The following is a 21,474-nucleotide window of genomic DNA, read 5'->3' as shown; positions in this document are numbered from 1 at the left end:
AAAAATATTAATATTTATACTTAGTTGAAAACAGAGAGAATTTCAATTATGCCACTAACTTGTTAGTTTCTTGTGATCGGTGAAAGTGTCAAAAACTTTGCACAAGTACGCTAATGCGGCCGGCAGTCTGTCTAAAAATGGCTTGGCGGTCCGTATAGTATACCACGTTCAACTCCTTTAAAAACAGGCAACAAAAATTGAAATTAACACCGGTATTGGTCCTTGGAGAAGCGAACCTTAATTAAGCAACACTGTTTTATCTGCATTCAGTCCCATTATTAAAAGATCGCAGAATTTCTAGTTGCTTTGAAAGCATAAATATTTGTAATGTTTTCAGTCACGTTAATCATTACTAAATAATACCAAGAAATATGACTATGTTTGCTAATTTGAACGATAAAAAAAATAATGAACTTATTCAGTTATTTAAACCTGGCCAACGTTTTTTTATTTTTAGTGGCAATGTGAATTTTTGTTCATTCCTTTTAGTACACATATACTATTATACAGTGAAAACAATACAATTAATTATTTGTGTTTGGTCAATTTTTTGCCCGGATATGATTTGCCTATGCAATTTTTAAAGTAGGAAAAAAAAAACCAGGGCTAGAGAGGGAGTGGTGAATATGACAATTATTGTATATTTGACCTTGTAAATTAATGGGTACGACACGACACTACCATGGGTACGAAACTACCAACACCTCGGATACGAAACGACTAGCATCTTGGGTACGAAACAACCAGCATCTCGGGTACGAAACGACTAGCACCTTGGGTACGGAACGATTAGCACATTAAAGAACAAATTTTGTTGGAGTTATAAAAAAAAGACGTAGGGCAACAAGTCATAATATGACATGTAATTACTGACGTCTTTTTACTACATTTAATTAGGACCATGCTTTATTTGTCCTATTAAATTTAGTATTCATACACCCATATCTTTTTACGTAAGTTCTTATCAAAACCACCCCTTCCTGTGTACAATATAATTTGGTAAATAGAGACCAGACATTTGCTTTTAGCACGCATGTGTTTACACAGTAATTAAAGAAATAAACCACGACAGATTCTTATCAACATAACCCCTTCCTGTAAAACACACCTTCTCTAAGAAGTAAACCAAACTACCAAATTATTGTCAAAACCACCGCAACGTGTCATAATTTATTTTTTAATTGTTATTTTAGTGTATAATATTTGTGTCAGTCAGAATATTGAGCAGTGTTTCAAAACGTCTGAATAAAAATATATTGGTATAATGCAGATATTAGATAAATCCAGTAAACACGTGTGATAGAACAATGTAATATTTTATATTCTGTGTTATATATATATATATATATATATATATATATATATATATATATATATATATATATATATATATATATATATATATATATATATATATCTTCAACAGCATGTGACACCATAGATATTAAAGATTATTAATTGTATTTGATGCACACACTAAAACGTAAAACAATGACTGACTATCTATCTATCTATCTCGATCGATTTGTGCTTTTACATGACACTCGCATCGTATTGCTCGTGTTAGAAATACAAGTATCATAGAAATAATATTTTATATTTAGATGTGGATTATGATAACAAAACTGTTCTAAAAATAATAGACTACATAATAACAACTATGATATCCTGCGGACAAGTGATTTTTTAATAAGAAAACCAAATAGAAAATAAACACGATATCTACGATCTCGTGGGGGGGGGGGGCTGAGGCGGGAGAGGGTTTCGGTAGTACCGATAGCGGTAACGCAGATGCGAGCCGAACACTGCCCCACCGCGCGACTAATAAAACATACTTTCAACCCAACTTAATAATACCTTCGACCCAAACCTATAAGAGAAATACGATTAATTTTTTTAATTTTTTTTTGTTTGTTGTTGACGTTTTTTGTTAGTAAGGGATACAGGGAACCTCTACGTGGGAGAAGTATGTTGCATAGAGGTTGCAGGGCTAAGTCACAAGGAGCTACGCGAAGTGGACAGTCCTGCGAAATAGTGACAGAAAAACCCACGCAGAGGATATGGACAAATATAACAGAAACATGGGGAAATAGTAACATTTAAAGAAGAACAAGTCTAACAATTCAAGCTTAACTAACACATAAATACAAGTTATAACTTTTGGAACTTTCAATTACACTTTCAATAAAGGAGAGAGCTACACTCCGCTAAACGCGAAACATTCAGAAAATAAAGGAAAATGCGGAACCTTTATCGGACAAGCCTCTCATTCAGTCAAAGTAGAGAGAAAACGACACATATGACCACTTAATCAAAACAATAAGTTTCTTTTATAAAAACAAATATCACACCGTTTTCTCTACCAAATTTCGAAAACTCAGTCTAAATATTTAATGAAATAAATATTCTATGAATGCAAGAGAGGATAAATGGGGAAATTTGACAATAAAGACCGTCCCAACATATAAACATATAGCATACATACACATAGCATATACATACAGCACACACGGGACTTAGGGATCTCTGGCAAAGATCACCAAACACATAAGGGAAGAAATTTCGACATCGGGGATACAGCCCAGTGTCGGATGAACAACCCTTTAGATAACACTAGGGATTAAATACCCCATCAAAAATTCAACAAAATTTTTGATCAAAATTCTACTATAAATAATACAAACATACACACCTTCGGGGGAGACAGAAACACATAACAACTTTTTCTTTTTGTGGAAATGGGACAGGGGCATCTGTCTGGTACCCCCACCCCCAAAGTGTTAGTTTCATGAGATGAATTATTAAGTAATTTGAAATAAGTCTGTGTGGTCAATTGGTCAAACTTACAAAGTGTACATGCTCAGTAGCCTGGCTTAATCAGCTCTTTAATGGCCGACGCATCTGATGACACCTATCGGTGATGATGAAATAACTATGTAAGCACTGTCTACAGAAAAGGTCTATAGAACCCTTCGACATGAAGGATTAATAATTCTCCATAATAAAATCCGACTGGGGTTTATTAGATCCAACAAATGCATTGGTTTCAATACATGTCCGTGGCCTTGGCGTCTTAGAAAGAAAAAAAAAGAGTATTTGGAATAGTTCTGTCTTGATTCTGATGCTTATTTTTCAAAAGTATAGCGATCAGAAATAACGTGTCATTTCTTCTTGCAGTAGGTACGCGTAGGAAGAGATAAGGACTTCTGATCAATCTAAAAGTTGTGCCAGATTGAGATTTGGAAGGGACCGTATTAGGCTGACATGCTTTGTTTTACCAGAGAACTCTTCAAGTAACACGAGTTGTCTGAAATTTTCATAATCTCCATCAACTTTCTTGGCTACGCACCACCTCTCAAATAACTGCTGTTTTTTTCTTGCAAATTCTACATCAATTTGTCCAGCTTCTTTTTTTATAGTTCCTGATTATTTTTTTTTGGTCTCGATAAGCCCCAGGGACTAACTCATAACTCTTTAAGATGCATTCCTTAACCAGATCATAGTCAGCACTTTGCTGTTCTAACCAGGGAAGCATAGATGTCTCGGGTCTTGCCAAAAGGTGCGCTCTGTAATATTGGAGTCCAATGCTCTTTTGGCATTTGGAATTTTCAGCAATTTTTCCCAAATGAGGAAAATATTTATCTATTTCTTTTTCTCTAAAAGGGGGCAATAACCTAATATCCTTAGTAATATCAAAACTTTAATTTGTATGGAAAGTGGGGATTTGCTTTTCAATTGCTAGCTCCAATTCTTTTAATCTAAATTGATATTCCCTTTCGTCCTTCTCTCTTTCTTTCTGTATTTGCATTTGTTTTTCGCTTTCCTCAATTGCATTTGCGTTGGTTTTTCTTCTCTATCTAACTGCAACTGCATTTTGTTTCTTCTTTCTGTAACATCAACTGCATTTGTTTTTCTTCTTTCTGTAACTGAATTTGACTCTTCTCTTTCTCGACCGTTCCGGTTACCTAGTGGTTAGAGCGTCCGCCTCGGATGCGGGAGGTCGTGGGTTCGATCCCCGGCCGAGTCATACCAAGGACTTACAAAAATGGTACTACCAGCTGCCTCGCTTGGCGCCCAGCATTAAGAGATTAATGTTATGGCTGGTCGGCTTGTGTCAGGATAATGTGACTGGGTGGGACATCATGCTACGTGTCTGCGACATGCTGCCCCAGTGCTAGGCATCACTATAAACTGACACACTGCAGACATCGTAGAGATATGACTGATTTTTTTTTAAAGCTACGTTAAAAATCCAAATCACACACACGCATACACCCTTCTCTTTCTCCAATAGCATTTGTTTATCTTCTTTCTGTAATTGCATTTGTCTCTCTCTCTCTCTTTCTCCAACAATATGTTCCTATCTCCTTCCTCTTTATCTATTGCATTTGCTTCTCCAATTGCATTATCCTCTCTCTATCCTTTTTCAGAAACTCAAGCTTTCTTAACTCTTATTCCATCTTGTATTTTAATTTTAATTCCTTCACTTTTATGTTAGAGTCTAATACGGAGTTACTAATCAAATCCAAAGCACTTGTATCCAAAACACTTTTCCATCAAATATTGGACCAAAATATTTTTTATTTCTTGCTTCGTTAAAGATGCTTTTTGCCTCAGAAAGATCATAACTTCTGGCAAGTTGAAGCAAGGACTCTGGCTGCTTCTATGTAGTATTTCAAATAAAGATCTCCAGTTTAGATGACATTGTAAAAAGCTTATTGATTTCACTAAAGATTTCAAAAATGTGAAACAATACGTGGGATTTCAGGGATGGCGCTGGCTTTAAAAAAATTGTCGCTAAAAATAAAATCACCAACCTCAATTTTGTGTCGCCAATTCTCAAAAGATGTCGCCATTTCATAATACAGTACAATCCATTTATCTCAGCATCCTTGGGGACAAGGTTATATTGTTGACATAAGCGGATATTTAGATAAGCAATGGAGGTGGGGGTGGAGGTGAAAATAAATTAAAATTTCACATACAAGTGAAATTTGTAAGAGATGTTTGTTTTTGTTTTTATAAAGTTTCAGTAAAACTTTTCTGGTACATTTTTCAAAAAGGAAAAAATTGTTCATTGTCTGGTAGATTGTAGTCATTTCCGTTCCCGCCCTTATACGTGGTCGGTTATAGCTAGTCGGGTAGCATGACTATTTGAGTTTTATTACAGCACATATGAAATCAGCGTAAGCGGATTATGATGTAACAGTGCCGTGTTAGGGTGGTTTGTCAATATGAACAAAGGATTTGTTGATGTAACAATAGATACCAGAGCAGTTTTATGGCCGTTATATTACAGCACAGATTACATCAGCTTAAGCGGATTATGATGTAACCATTGCCGTGTTAGGGTGGTTTGTCAATATGAACAAAGGATTTGTTTATGTAACAGCAGATTCCACAGCAGTTTTATATCCAAGCTAAGTGGCTTACTGTCATTTTGCCATTGAATTTCTCAGCTCCAAACCCAAGACTGTATATCAAAATTTGTAACAGCCAAAAATGTTGTCGCCGAAAAGATCGCCAGATTGTATATTTTGTCGCCAATACGGAAACAAAATCGTAATTTGTGACATTAGCGAAGCGAAGCCCAGCGCAATCCCTGGAATTTACAAATTCCGAAACTAGGGGAATTTAAATTTCAAAAAATAAGTTTTCTGAAATTTTGTAGCAAATTTCGTATCCCAAGGACGAGCGTCCAATTTTCTGGTACGAGTCTATGCTTTTAAAATAAGTAATAGAAATGAATGAAAGACAACAAGCTTTGCAAAATTTAACAATTTTTTTCTCTCCAAAGAATACAAAGTGAAACGAAAAGAAAAACTTACGGTATTGCGAATTAAATCCCACAATAATCACAGAATTACATACATAAGTCCTAGTAATTTAAAGTCCTGAATAAAAATCAGCAAAAGTCCAGAAAAATCTCAAAAATTGAAGTCGATGAAGTGTCTGTGGTAGCTATTGAAGTGGTGATGTGTCAAAAGCCTTGTTTGAATCATAGAAATATAGTTCCAGGTTTAAATTCAGTATAAATTCCAGTGAATGTCCTTGTCCAAGAATTTTATCAGAGCACTTTTGTATTTCCAGAGAAAATAAGAACATGGATTCAATAATTTTAAGGAAGAAAAAAGTTCGAGCCCAAAATTCCTGGTCACAAGATATAATAGAACTTAACAGTGCAAGATGTTAACGCACGAATGACCAAGTCCTCACAGTTATAAGATTATGTAGTTCTCTACTTAACCTCTGGTGACAATTAGCATTTGAATTTTTAAAAAATACCTAATGGAAAATAACCTTCCAGAAAGATCCTGATGTTTACAAAATCAAAACTATAACCTGTAAAAAATGACTTATAAAATTCCAAAACCCAAACCCAAATAAACATATTTACTTTTTCGATTAATAATAAACTCTGATATTAAGCTCATAAACGTAGACAATAATGATGCTATTATTAGTTGTTTACATAAAATGAAACAAAAGAGTCAGGTCAAGCAGAAATGAACTCATTTTTGGACAAGGACAAGTCCAGCATATAATGTTACATTAAAATAGCATGTAATTAAAATTTTTAAGAAAATTTAAACTAACAAACAACCAGTTAAATTAAATATATATATATAAAATACTAACATATCTGGTGTGATCCATGAAGACAGCAGACACTTTCCTGGAAAAGGTAGGAGTGCTCAATCATACACACAAACATCTATGTAAAAGATAACAGTATTTAGTATCAGGATGTGATGGAATGAAGCGCGAAGCCCCCAACTCCTTTTTGGTTCGACCTTGCACGCATTCTAGTACATTCTGCCCACTATCCGATATTTTGTAAGATTTTGATTTGCACATTCTTTGAATTATGAGAGAGAGAGAGAGAGAGAGAGAGAGAGAGGATTTGGCAATAAAATCCTAACAAAAAGCAAACATAAATTTTCAGTTAAGACAAGGAAAAATAACTCGGTAGCAATAGGACTAGGAATAAACGATTGGGAAAAAGCGTGTCTTCTATAAGGGTACAAAAAGTTTTATATAATTTTACAAAATTGCAAATACCAATCAACTTACGCCTCGTTTATTCTTACCTGCAACTAACTAATCTATTTCTTAAATTTAAAAAAAATAATATTGCATATCCCCCACAACAATACTTATGGTTCATTTCATTTTTTATTCATGTGGCTAATTGACTCTCTATTTTGTAACAACATGAAATTTGCTTAATAGGTTATTTATTTGAATATTGCTACTACTATAAATTATTCGCAAGACTCGTTCCAAGTGAGTTATCTGTGTGCCTGCTATTTTTAATGTTTGTCGATACAACAGGCGAAAAGCTTGCCTATCACTTTGATCCAGCACGCTGTTTAAACTCTAACAAAGATAGACAATAATAAAACTAATAATCTCTGCCGCTTTCTCTGCCGGGACTTCGATTATGAACTCTTTGAATTTCATCGTGTAAATGTAAGGAGTAGAAAGAATTTTCTTTTAATCACTATGTGGATTAACTGGATGTGGAAAAATATTCATTTTATTCAATAGCCACGATAGCCCATGAGGAAATCTGGGAAATTCTTTTTCTTTAATAATTTAATATGCAAAATATGAAACTTTAGAGCGCAACCTAAATAGAAGTGAATTTGAAAAACACCGGAACTTGTGAAAGGGTGTCAATATTTAGACTGGTCCTATGGCATATGTGGAATGCAATTTTGGGCGGTAAATACTGTTATACCGGGAACCAGACAGAGTGAATCCAAGAATATGTTGTGTGGCAAAAATAGCCGAGGACATTCCGATTTAGGCAACAAGTGCGTTCGAACAGTCTGGTTCCCTATCAATCAAGTTTTTTATATATACCTATAACGAGGTTTGAATGCAAAGAGTATATAATATAGGGAAGCAGACTAGTGTTTGAAGCAGGGCAACGATGGAAGAAATTAACAGAAATTAAATGCAGACGCAATGGTACATAAGAGATGAACATTGCTTTATATGAACACACAAGTCAGGTATGGTTCAGTGTGAATTTGTTTGGAAATAACATGTATATGTCTAATTAGCATGCCTGCCAACTGTTGACTTTGATGCTCCCTAATTTTGATACCTGTTCAACCCTGTATTCGCACACCCTCCCGTATGTTTGTACCCTAGCGATTTTAAGAACAAACGCATAATGGATATAAAAAAAATGCACAAAACTTAGGAATTTCATTCATCAATTTATAATTTCTAACCTGACTGACGCTATGGGGTTGCAAATTTTGTAAACTTGTTGGCGTTTCATATGTAACTAGGCTTTTTTTCTTTTTTAGTAACACGGTCGCCATATTTACTTGGGTGAGTCTATGTTCTCAAGCAGCAGAAGTGATTAGTTCACTCTCTTTGATAATCTCAATAATTCCGTAAATTATGAAGTTATATCTATTTGAACACACGTATACAAGAGTTCATTCTTTTTATTTAACGGAAGTATTAAACTCAAATATTGGACACAGATGGTACATTTTTTAATGGAATGTTCTTTAAACCAGAAGAAGACAGTGTGATATCCGTTTTCCTTGTTTCATTGAGAGTTTCCATTTAATTTGATCCACCAGAATGTTTACATTGTTTGCTGGACATAACTGAAACAAGGTTATATTGTTTCAATATAAATTTTGACGTTTATGACTGTAAAAGGAAGAGGGAATTGATTATGAATTGATTTCATAGCATATTACCAAATGAATTAACAGCCTTTTTTGCACATTTAAATTGATTACTCAACCACTCATCATTGCACCAGTATAAGATTTATGGTCCCTAGTATACTTGTTCCCACTGATTTAACATATCGTTGTAATTTGGAGAGTTTAGGCCTAATGGGGTATTGTTTTTATGAGGATATTATAAATGACAAATAGTGGTCAGTGCTTTTTAATCTTTTAATAAAAATTTGCAGACCCTGGGTAGATGTGAAATAAAAAGTAGTCTTTTTGATAAAAATAAATGAGTAGGGATTTTGGTTTTTGTGTATGTTTAATTGTTTTCATATTGTTCTGTTTTTAGAGGAATATTTGAGTTCATTTGATACATGTTTTAGTTCTGTTCATGTGAAAATGCTGTCTCATAATTGATCAGGACTCCTATTTCGGTAAAAATAGGAGTCCCACCAGCAAAAGTTGCAGTTCTCTCCCCTAAGCATATTGGGCATACCTGAAGCGGATCTGCAAACAATTTTTTGAATTTCATGATGCAAGATAGTGATTCACAGATTCCCACCGTATGCAAAAAATCATGAATTCCTGAATTTTCGATCGGCTTATATTATGAATAAAACTAAATTTATCCCGTTAAGTGCAAGTCAAAATAGCAGCAGTGGTCACTTATACCAATAACGGTCCAGTATTGCTAGTCAGAATGTTAGTCAAACTAATTCAAATGTTACAGTTTGCACTGTAGCAAGCATTGTAAAGTATATAATTTATATTTAGAACAGAAGTTTTACAAATACTCTTGAAGAAAACTGGGACCCAACTGATTTTTAAAAAATGGCACATGTACATACTCATAGCAACTGTTTTTATTTAAACAAACACCAAATAAAGATGGCTTTTTCGGGAGTAGGAATTTTTTAGATATTGAAAGATTAGATTTGTGTATATTTTGCTTGAGTTCGTATTATTCTGCGCATGCGCCTAATTGTTAATCGTTTGATGTTTCATCTTATGGATTCATACCATTTTCTAATTAAGGTTCACAACAGTAAAGGGGCCCCGAGTGGTCTAAATCGCTCACCGTTATGGATCACTGCCATCTCACCTCTGTCTGCGTGAGTTTGAGTCTCAGGCTCGGCTAACGTGGTACGTGAGAAAGCCTGCCAGTAGCTTCTCGTGGGTCGGTGGTTCTTCCCTGGGTTTTCCAGGGTTCTTCCTCCACAATTATACTGGCCGCCATGTATAGCCGATCTTGTGCTGAAAAATGGCGTTAAACCATACAACAACAACAACACAACAGTTAAAAAATATTTCACCTCCGCAGAAAAAGATATGTATTTCACCAAAAGTGAAATATAGATTGGAGTGTACCAAAAATTGGCCTTGCATTCAGCCATCATGCATGATGAACATGAGGCTTTTCATACAGTAGTATGCTACAAATTTTAGAATTGGGAATGTGCACAGAGACTCATTGTTACTTACAATTTACTTGTCATACATGTACTATATAATAAAATAGCATTGGTAGGTGGGAATATTTAAAAAAAAATAGTATATTATTATGATTAGTTCATTTAACATACTAAGCACTTCTAGTACTGTCCTAAACCGGCTCGGTTAGATGCACAAATCAAATTTTTGTCATACAGTGGACTGTATAAATTTATTACAATGGGTATATTTGATTTTCTGCCTCAGTCTCAGTTTCTGACACAACATGCCACTATGATCGTTCAGACCCTTGGACTCGAAAGATACAGGAAGTAGTTAAAATTCTGAGGAGAAGAAGAATAAATCTCCTGAAGTTGTGAGAAATCTTTAGCATCAGTTTGCTTGTGAAAATGGAACAATATCAGCTTTGAGCTCATGACACTTGATATTTCAGTTCTGATTCTTGAGATTTTGGTGTCGATGCTTAAGTGACTCCTTAGTTTTGAAATCTGTTGAGAACCCTAAAGAGGGACGATCCAAGGCAAAGCATAGTTTGTCAAGCATGTTAGAGGATACCTTAATGTGTCACAGTAGTACATTTTATTAATAAAGTCTTGAAATTAGAGATCAAATTCGGTAACGTCTCATTAGAGCTTATCACACTGGAGCGCAAAAAATATTTTGTCCTACTAGAGCTAATCTTATTAGGGCGCATCCCATTAGAGAGCGAAGAACTAGTATCACTAGAGCGCGAACTAGTCAAAAGAATTTTGAAGAAACAAAGTATTTATTCTCGTTCGTGGGTTGCTCATTGATTTTTGCATTTTATTATTTTACAATGTGTCGTACTCATACTGTCCCTGGAGCTGGTTTCTTTTTTTTTCCTTCCCTGTATATTTCTTTATGACATATACTTCCTTCTTCAGACACCAGGTCTTGCGACTGGATTCTATAACATGGTCTCTAAATTATAGTGATCTTGACCAAGGATCAATCTATTACAGTATTGTGTTTGTGTTATATATGTATCTGTATTGTTTTATTCATGTAATATCGTGTTTGTGCTAGGAATGACCACTTTATATATTTTAATTTGCATTACATTTTTTATCTACTTGTTTATTTGCATACAAAAAAGAATAAACCGGTGTAAGGTATAATAGTTGTATAAAATTATGTGTATTGATGGTTCTCTGGTTTCTGTCTAGTAATTATTTTCTAATAGTGATGAGAACGCCGTTTTTGTACATATTATATATATATATAACATCAAACGTGATGGCAATTCAATCTTGTTGAACTTAATTTTTTCTCCGCGCCCTGTTGTGAATGCGCTCTAGTGAGATTTTTTTATGCCCTAATGGGATTAGCCCTAATGAGAAAAAGAAATTTTTCAGTGCCTCACTGAGTGGCGCTCAAATGGGATGTGCTCTAGGGAGACCAAACCATCAAATTCCAGTGTGAAATACACCATTTTTGGTACATGCAGTGTGTTTGTTATCAAAATAATTTTATGTGCAAGACATTATTTGTGTTTCATGATTGTGAATGGTAACACTGATTACCCTGTGCCACAGTAGTACATTTTATTAATAAAGTCTTGAAATTAGAGATCAAATTCCAGTGTGAAATACACCATTTTTGGTACATGCAGTGTGTTTATGTTATCAAAATAATTTTATGTGCAAGACATTATTTGTGTTTCATGATTGTGAATGGTAACACTGATTACCCAGGGTTGTGCCAAAGTATTAACATCCTTACAGATTTAGATCGACTGATAAAGGTGCATAGATATAGAAAATTGATACTTTTAATTTCTGCAGAGGGTAATGTGGTAACTTAAGGAACATTGGAATACATGTTACATTGTAGTACCCACTATGCCCTTAAGAGTGGTATACATGTTACATCATATTGCACAATATGCCCTTGAGAGAGAGAGAGAGAGAGAGAGGAGTCCATGTTACATCATATTGCACAATTTGACCTTAAGAGTAGAGTACATGTTACATCATATTGCCCAATATTCCCATTACAGACTGTTTTTACTTGTATTGGTTGTATGTGACATTTTTTTTCTTCTAAACAAAATTACCTTTAAGAAAATATCAATTAGTAACAGGCTGGAAAAACTGAATTTCTTGAAAAGCAGTTGTGGCATTCAAACTGTTTCTGAATTAATTTATTGCAACATGCTGGTACCTTGAAAAATTAACTTGCTCACCAGCTTCTAATTATTTCTGCATTCTGTTTGATTGCCACTCAAACCAACTGCATGTGCTTTGAATGGTGCCAAACACTCATAAATATGTGACCTGCAGATGTGGTGAAATAAACACAGCATGATACAGATGATGTCAGGTATTTTCCATTTCCTGATTATATTTTGTAAGATTCCCAGATGTAACATTGTTACACAAAGTTGATTGATGAATTCTGAAAATTTTAGAAATTCTGTTGGTGCAGTCTTTTTTTAAAAAATACAAATTCTGCTTCCATCATGAATTAGGTTAGCACATGTACTTTCCTTTGCAAGGACAAGCACAGTCAGAAACTTCTGACATTGGTGTAACGTTTATCTGCATTTTAACATGGTGAAGAATAATTTGATAGTTTATTATTTATTTCATTTTTATTAGTTAAGATCTTTGGATGATTTCAGATGTATGTAGTCATGATTTCTCAGTAAATTGAATGCCACTGACCATTCTTCTTTTGAACAGCCCAGTGATAAAATGATATCCCATCATGATAGACTTATTGTGGGCATGATGAAACTTGGAAATGGCCTTAACATATTGCTTGAATATTTTAGTTTTAGTTTTAGTTTTTAAATTTATTTTATTACAACACAGTTAATTATATATCATTGTTATCTCTCTATTGTTGACTTAAAATGAGATTAGTGCCAGCTCGTAAGGTTTTTGAAAATCATGGGGAATACTGTAATTTTTAAACATGTAACAGTTAATTGAGATTGAATTCTATACAGTGTTTCCAATTTTGAAATAAACCTCTAAACTTACTATCACAGTATCACTGGCAAGAAACTTCTGGTTCATTTTTTTGGAGCTAGCAATATTAGAATTGTAACTAGCACAACATTTGCCTGCTAATGTGAATTTTGAGTCCAGCCATGGGAGCATATACCTTGACATGCTTTGTGCCATGATACTTCACTGTAAAGTCATACATAGATTGGATTTAAGGCCACATGGTACTCTTCTGTAAAGTAGATATGACAAATTAACATCGTGGGGACCCGAGTGGCTGAGTGGTCTAAAGTGCTCACCGTTCCGGATCACTGCCATCTCACCTCTGTCTGCGTGGGTTCGAGTCCAAGGTTTGGCTAGCGTGGGTACGTGGGAAAGCCTGCCAGTAGCTTCTCGTTGGTCAGTGGTTCTTCCCTGAGTTTTCCAGGGTTCTTCCTACACCAGTTATACTGGCCACCATGTATAGCCTATCTTGTGCTGAAAAATGGCTTTAAACCCTACAACAGCAACATCATACCATAAATATTCTATTGTAAAGTTGTATGTATATAGGATTTAAATCTATTTGGCTATCTGTCTCATTGATTCTTACAATTTGAAAGCTTGGTGGACTGGTCTGTTCTGATTTTCTTTGCAAAATTTACTGCCTTAAATGCTGAAGAAAATAATATGCCGCTGAAAGGCCCTCCTAAGTTGCACAATAGTTTATCTCTGTTTATTTCAAAGTTTAAGTTGTTGGCTGCCACTTTGTCGTCCCATCTTGGTGTTGGCTGAGAACAGCTCTTATTTCCACATCAATGACATTTGTCTCCAGAATAAATTCACACATCATTGACATTGGTCTCCAGAATAAATTACATCATTGACACCTATCTCCAGAATAAATTCCCACATTGACATTTATCTCCAGAATACATTTACGAGCAAATAGGCAATAAGCCACAGCATTAGGACTGAAAATGCCTTTTTTAAAAAGATTTTCATATTGTTGACACTTAATGGTGTACACTAGAAAGGGTTACCATTCTGTGCCATCTCTACAATAGGGAATACTATTTTGGAAAAAGTGTTCACAAAATTACCATATTAACTTTACATTCCTAATTTTTGTTGTATCGCTGTTAAATTTGTTGGTGTAGGCCTCTCAGATGTTTTCATGATGTTTAAGGAAATTGTTTGATCCCTTTCTTGCTTACAGTATGACTAAAAATTTCCACTTCATTCTGAAGTAAATGACATTTCTTTGGCTTCAGTTTAATCTCGTGTTTTGTATTCTTTGCAGGACTTTTTCAAGTCGTGAAACGTGTGCTTCAGAGTTTTGCCACAAAACAATGATGTAATTGATATAGATGAGACAGGTCTGCCATTGTAGTCCTTGAAGGACCAACTTGACAAGATATTCAAAAGTACCTGGGGCTTAGTCCCGTGGGTATGGACTTATATTTAAAGAGTCCATAATTGCTGACAAAAGTCATCTTTGGAATGTCTTCAGCTGTCTCTGCAGTTTGGTGACACCCTGAATTAAGATCCATTGTTGAAAATGGCGCCGCTTCTGTGACATCATCCAAGCAACGTTGCACATGGGGTAACAGAAAAGCATCATTTACAGTCAAAGCAATCAGTTATCTGTAATCAACGCAACTAATACAGTAGGTGATGCCCAGCACGCATTTCTCCTTATTCTTTAGTTCTTATACTTGTTTCTTTTCTCTTTTCTTAACAGTAAAGTCCATTGGCACTGATCATGAAAGTTTTTTTGACAGGTTTTACAGCTTGAGTGTCAATGTTGTGCCACATCAGTCCCATGAAAAGTATGTGTGTTTCCGGTAGGCGGACCAACCCTGTTTTTTGTTGCCAACCCTAGTACTTTTTCCTCCCAGAGTATTAAAAAAACATGTTACAAAATTTTTAGAATTAAAATTCTTGAAATTGATTTGTGCATTTAACTGAGCTGGTTTGGCCCAGTACTCGAAGTGCTTATTATGGTAATGGTACTTATCATTATAATATACATAATGTTTAAAAGAAACCCTCCTGACGTAACCGATTTTTAAAACCAGTGCAATAGGAAACACATTTTTGGGTCTCAGAGTTGTCAAACCTGTATCATTATCATACTTGATAAGTAAATAGACTGTCATGTTTATTTCTTGTTGCCGCCTTTAAACATTACTCTGAAACAGATCTTGAAGAACTTTGTAGTTGTTAGTCATGACAGAAATATCTTTCTTTTTATTCATTCTTTCCATATTCCTCTCTTTTCTACTATGACATCATCTTTCAGACTTTTTTTTATTTTGACTTTGCAGATGGGGTTGGCTCATCTGTTTCTTGTGTATGTTCAGTGCCAAAACTTGTTGCCACAGATTACCTTACTTTTATAATCTGGAGAGTTTAAGGAGATGTTTTATGAGGGTGTTATAAGTGATAAAGGGATCAAAGGTCGTTGGTGCTTTCTATTCTTTTAATAAAAACTGGCAGACAGAGGATTGTTATACTTCATTATATTATCAACTTCTCAATACGTTCTATTATCAACTGCTCAAATGATTTATATGCAAAAATACACACATACAACTATGAAGGTTATATATTATTCAGATAATAATTGTCCATTAATTAAAATTGTTTAGATTTTAAATATTTTGCTGATTGAAGCAATTTATTGGCAATAACACACAAGCTTAAGATGAAAACTGGCTCTGTGATTTCTGACCAGTTGATTATAATTTTGATGTCCAAACATGCTGCTGTTTGATCAAAAGGCAGTCCACTCATATCCTCTTCCACTATCATAATCTTCACTGTAATCTCAGAACAATCCAACCTAATTCACCTAGGCCTGACATAGTGAACTGTTGACTCCACCCAGTTCATCTTCCATTGGTGCAAAATTAATGGTCATAAAGGCATAAACTGTTGTAGAGCAGATGTTAATCAGTGCCTCTTACAGTAAATTTGTTATGGACAGTGTACTGTTAGTAAGAAACAAAGCTGGAGGTGAATCAAGGGTAATTAAGATTGATGCTCCAGCCCAAATCTATGTGCGTCAGAAAGACGCAGAAGAATAAATTTCCTCAGGTCAAATATAGGTCATATTTAAATTCAACGTGTCCAAACCCAAGGGTATGCATTGATTGAAAACCATGGAGTTACTAATTTCTTTCAAGGTGGACGATTCTCGTCAGGTATTCTGTTATAAACTCTGTTGCTTTTGTAGGTGCCTTTTTCAAATAAAGCTGCACTTAGATCCTTAGAACCAGTTGTTGCTCATTGAAAGCACTAGCATTGTGGTCATTAGAATTTGTTACTGATCTCCCTTGAAGAAGGGACTGTCTGTTTTACAGTTCTGACATTTGACTATAGTCGTAGTGTTTCATCTGCTTACATGGTCAGTTTTGGGCAAATTGTCCTTGTTCTCCACCACTCAAGCAGTTAAGATATCAACTATTTCTATCATTTATCTTCTGCAAAGGTTAAATTTGAAATCTTTATCTCTTTTATATCAGTATAGATACATGGTTTTGCTGTGTTCATTTCACCCTTCCTCAGGGTTTCTGTTTATCCCAGTAAATATGTCAGTTTCTTTGCTTCTCCCTAGACTTGATTTGCCTTTCATCTTCTCTTCGTTTCACATCTTTATTAGCAGGACCACTTTGACAGTGTATTGGTTTTCTTCTTGACACCATCATCCTTTACTGGCACCTAGTACACGTATTCATTTGCTTTATACTTAGCTTCATGGTTTGCTGCCATGCTTGGCGTTCAGCATTAAGAGGTTAGTGTTAGGACTGGTCGGCCTGGTGTCAGGATAATGTGACTGCTTGGGACATCATGCTACATGTCTGCGGCATGATGCCCCAGTGCTAGACATCACTATAAACTGGCACATTGCAGACATTGTAGCGATGTGACTGAAAAATTGTTAAAGCTACATTAAAAATCAAAATAACACCACACATCACAGCTTCATGGTTTATACTTGTCATCTTTATGTGACTCTGAGTTGTGGTCCTTGTCATTTGTTTTAAATGCTCCCTCTTGTAGAGGTTCATTTGCATATGGACACACCTGCTCATGAACATTGTCGAACAGAATTTTAATCTCAGATCTGGCTGACACAGTTGTGTTTCTATACTAGAATCATCCCTGTGTGATATAACATAAAATTGTGATTCATGACATTACTCTAAGTAATGAGCAAGACACGTGGAGAAAATGTATTGACGTTACTTTTTAAAAAAATTACCCTGTGGCCAAACAGATTAATCTAGTTGTATGTGCTCCTGCTTGGTGGGGGGGATTTCTGTTTATAAGTAAACGCCTTTTTTATTGTTGTTTATTAAATGGTTATATTAAATTAATAGTTTATTTTAATATATTATTATGTTACAGCTTTTTGGGCAGGTTGACGAACCAATCTGAGGGGATGGAGATTAATGGAGATAAAGTGAAGAAATTTAACAATGTTTACGTTAAGAACCTCTCTGAAGATGTGGATGATGAGGACCTGCATGAAATGTTTAATCCCTTTGGAAGAATCCTTAGTGCAAAGGTAATATAAAAATGACCTGTGAATAATCTGAAGTAAGCTGAGAATTGTGTGCAGCATGGCAAATCGGTGTACACATTTTGTTACATTATGCATGAACCAATCCAGTAATATTTAATGACTGTCTGGATCATTTTGATGACTTTGGATCAGTTTGATGACTGTTTGGATCAGTTTGATAAATGTTGGATACCTGTTTGGATCAGTTAAGATGTTAGAAATATTGGTAGAATGATTTACGTATCACATGGTTTCTGAATTGCACTAAACCTGCCAAATTTAAAAAAAATATTTACTGCAAGTTACAAAACAGCAATTAAGACATATCTTGATATCTGCCGTTTTATTGCTGACAAAAATGTGAATCAGATTTTTTTGTGCTGTGTAGACATGTGGGTAGGTGTTGTTCATGTTTATAAATTTGTAATTGCTTAAGATCACACTGCATTTTGCTTGTTACATGGACCTCAAACAAACGACAAACTTTACTTTCATTTCTTTCATGTTTCCCTGCATATGTCAAGTCAGACATTTTGATTAGGTTCTGTCTGGTTATATGTACAAAATGTCCATCTTGAGAAATTATTGGCAGGGTTGTGCAGTGTAGACCATGAAATTGTCTCCAGAATATTAGAGTAGATTATGAAGGCATTTTAGCAATACAGTAGTCCCCCTCTTGACCCCCCCCCCCCCCCCCCCAGACTAGTGGCCGCCCACTTCTTATGGCCAGAATCACTTGGCATCAACGAGTTTGTATTCAAAAAGTACCCCATAAGAACGACCACACCTCTAATGTGACCAGTGGCCAGCATATTATTACAAAAATGTAAAATGTTCCCCTCATGAGCAGCCACTTTTTTTCAAATGTATCCAGAACCAATAATTAATTCATATCGTAACATAAGGTAAGTAATCAGATTATATCTATCATTGATACATGTCTCCCATTGTCAAGATTCCATTGCTGAAAGAAGTGTTGACTAAAGTACATGTAACAGTAAGATTAATATTGTATCATTGTCTATAAAAGCTGACATTTACAGGAAATGGGCTTAACAATGTTATGATAGAGTTTTGGGATTCACACATCTGTTGAGTTCTTCTCTTTGATGATTACAACTGGACGTAGTTGTCAAGATCATAACAGGGTCAGCATAGGTTAAAAATAGATTTTGTGCATTGACACACACACAGAGAAATTAACCGTGACTTTGAACAAAACAGGGTACCAGAAAAAAGACCAAAAAAATCATGGGACAACACATTTATCATTTCCTTTATGAAGAAGGCGTTTCGTCTGCATAATTAAATCGCATACAGTTAGCAACATCTGAATAAATCATTACCAAACATTAACATGTCATCACGTAAATGGAGACATATTATTTTAGAAGAAAATCAGTTATTCTGCTCAACATCAGGTGAGGTGGGGAGGGGGACTTGCTGAACTTGCTGAACAATTTTATGTAGAAAAGATTCTAATAAAACAATTTTATGCTGAAAAGACTCAAATAAACAACGTCATAAATGATAATGAGGTTATTCAGCAGCAGTGGGAAAATGGAGCAAATGGAAAGTGAATTAGGTATGTGCCAAAATTTAAATGACGTTTTTGAATGGTTTTGCAATGTGCATGACAACAATACCTGCTTTCTTATCACGCTTATGCCAAGAATAAGAACTATTAATGTATATTCAGTTGAAATAAGTCTATTATTATAACAAGAAGAAACCTTTTAATAATTAATGTTACTTTTAGATGAAGATATTAAATGAAGATATTAAGTGCTTTGAAGTCTGTAGCATTTTTACTATGTACATTACATATACTTCTCACAGAACATTTAGTCCCCTCTGGGAAGGTTTCCCATCTTATAAGGCCACTTTCCTGTTGCAGAAGGGGTGGCCATGTAAGAGGGGGACCACTGTATTTCAATTCCTTGCACACTTTATTAACTTGGTGTACTTTATTGGTTGCTGATTGAGGTAAGCAAAATGAAATTTAATTAGTGTATATTTTGAAGTGGTAACTAGATTAGATTTGTTGCTCTCTGAACATATGGTATTGCTTTAAAAATCACTTTTGCAGTCTATACACTGGAGGAAGTTGCTCATGGCTGCTATAGTGTGCTGCCTTGATGCATCAGTGCTTATCGTTTGGTAAATGATTTATGAAACGTTGATTGGAAGTTAATTATTTATATGAAACTCCATGAAACATGGTCTGCTCGTGTCTTGTTAATCATCCTCATGGAAAACTGATATGGTGTTTTAAATTTTTATGTGGGAAAAACGAGTGTTGTGTTAAATCTTGTGGAAGAAAACGTAATCTTCTTCATTTTCGCTGAATTTGTAAATCTAAAACTGTTCTTGGAATTCAAAATCAGATAGTGGATCATATCTGCTTAACAACCCATGTTGATTATACCCAGCACCCAAACCACTTGGACATCAGATATTGCATTAAAATTCTCTTTACCATCTACAGTAGATATGTACCTCTTAATAATGGTCTGAATGTTGTACCCATCTGATAGTATAGTTGGTTAGGGGATTTTATCTAGAGAAACACGTTCTGGAACACCTGTTGTATGTAAATGTGAAATACATGCTTTTTTTCTTTTCAGGTGTTGAAAACATTTGATGGGAAGAAACGTGGTTGTGGGTTTGTCAGCTTTATGGAACCAGAATCAGCAGGAAAGGTACATCTTGAAATCATCAAGTTTTAATGTTGTGGTCTGCCAGTTACAGTTACTATTTAGCAAGCAACAATAATTTTGTAAAACCAATACATGTTCAGAAAATATTATTGAGCTGGTGATCTTCACAAATGTAGCCTTAGCTGGTATAAGGGGATTTTATTTTATTGGAGGTGACTAGCAGTATTTTCTGTTCCTTGCAGAAATTGTACTTTTTTGTTATGTCCACTTAAAGGTCAAGATATAATGTTATGCCGTTAAACTGTTTGTTACCTTTTATGTTTTCACACTGTACCTTAGATTTACACAATCTGTCCTTACCAAACTTTGTTGATGGCTCCCACATAATGTATCACCCTATCAAGTTTGGGCTGAAACATATTAAGTTAAGGGTCAAAAGATCAATATCCAAATGACTAAAAGAAAACGAAAATGGTTTCCATACAGTCAGTGACATAGGATATTTGGGCCCTTATGCAAGGCTTACTGATGGGACCCTGCTGTATCTTTAGTGTAAAAAAAATACTTTGTGTGTCCCTATGCTATGCATGCTCTTGCTGTCTGGTAGCTATGCTCCTTTATTCAGTAGTTGTATATCACAAGCCTGGATCAAAGTTTGTGTATGGATAGTACATGTGTAAGGAAGAAGTCGGTCAGTTTTTAGGTCCATAGGTTAATGGTCAAGGTCTTGTAAAACTGGAAGAAACAAGACGGGTTTTCACAAAAAGACTACTGTGATGGCATGCCGTCCTAAATGCAAATGGTGTCAGTCTGACGTACAGTATGGCCACCATGGCAGACATATCGAAATGTTTTATTATCACTATTTATCTTGAGGACAACATCATATTAACATGTGATTTTACCAGAAGACAGTTGTGCCATTCAGATATCCGGTGTAGCTGACGCAGCAGCCAGCCTGAAAAATCTTTTTATTGCTACTTCTTTTTACTGATGTTGGTTGGTACCAGATGAAAATGGTGACAGTATGGTCACTATGGCAGTCATTTTGAAAATCTTGTTTTTGTTACTCCTTCGTCATGAATGTTCATATTGACATGGGGTTTTCACAAAAAGATTTAATT

The 21,474-nt window shown here is 35.0% G+C and overlaps 1 protein-coding gene across 2 annotated transcripts in view; it reads left to right on the top strand.

The window, feature by feature from the left end:
• The first annotated feature begins 7,918 nt into the window (after positions 1-7,918).
• LOC149787232 (uncharacterized) overlaps positions 7,919-21,474 on the top strand; it is a 55,053-nt gene continuing 41,497 nt past the window's right edge. Inside the window, exons 1-4 of one of the 2 annotated variants that reach the window (XM_089977739.1) lie at positions 7,919-8,021; positions 14,421-14,787; positions 17,534-17,693; positions 20,318-20,392. In XM_089977739.1, coding sequence (XP_089833865.1) covers positions 17,568-17,693; positions 20,318-20,392 — 201 coding nt within the window. In that variant the 5' untranslated portion in view covers positions 7,919-8,021; positions 14,421-14,787; positions 17,534-17,567. Of the gene's footprint in view, positions 8,022-14,420; positions 14,792-17,533; positions 17,694-20,317; positions 20,393-21,474 lie in introns of both variants that reach the window. The other variant, XM_089977740.1, reaches the window with a different exon arrangement.

The sequence above is a fragment of the Sinohyriopsis cumingii genome, chromosome 12, assembly GCF_028554795.1.
Source record: "Sinohyriopsis cumingii isolate HCF-2022 chromosome 12, ASM2855479v2, whole genome shotgun sequence".
NCBI classification, from domain to species: domain Eukaryota; kingdom Metazoa; phylum Mollusca; class Bivalvia; order Unionida; family Unionidae; genus Sinohyriopsis; species Sinohyriopsis cumingii.
Note: the sequence above shows the minus strand (reverse complement) of the source record. Positions and strands in the feature narration are given on the sequence as shown.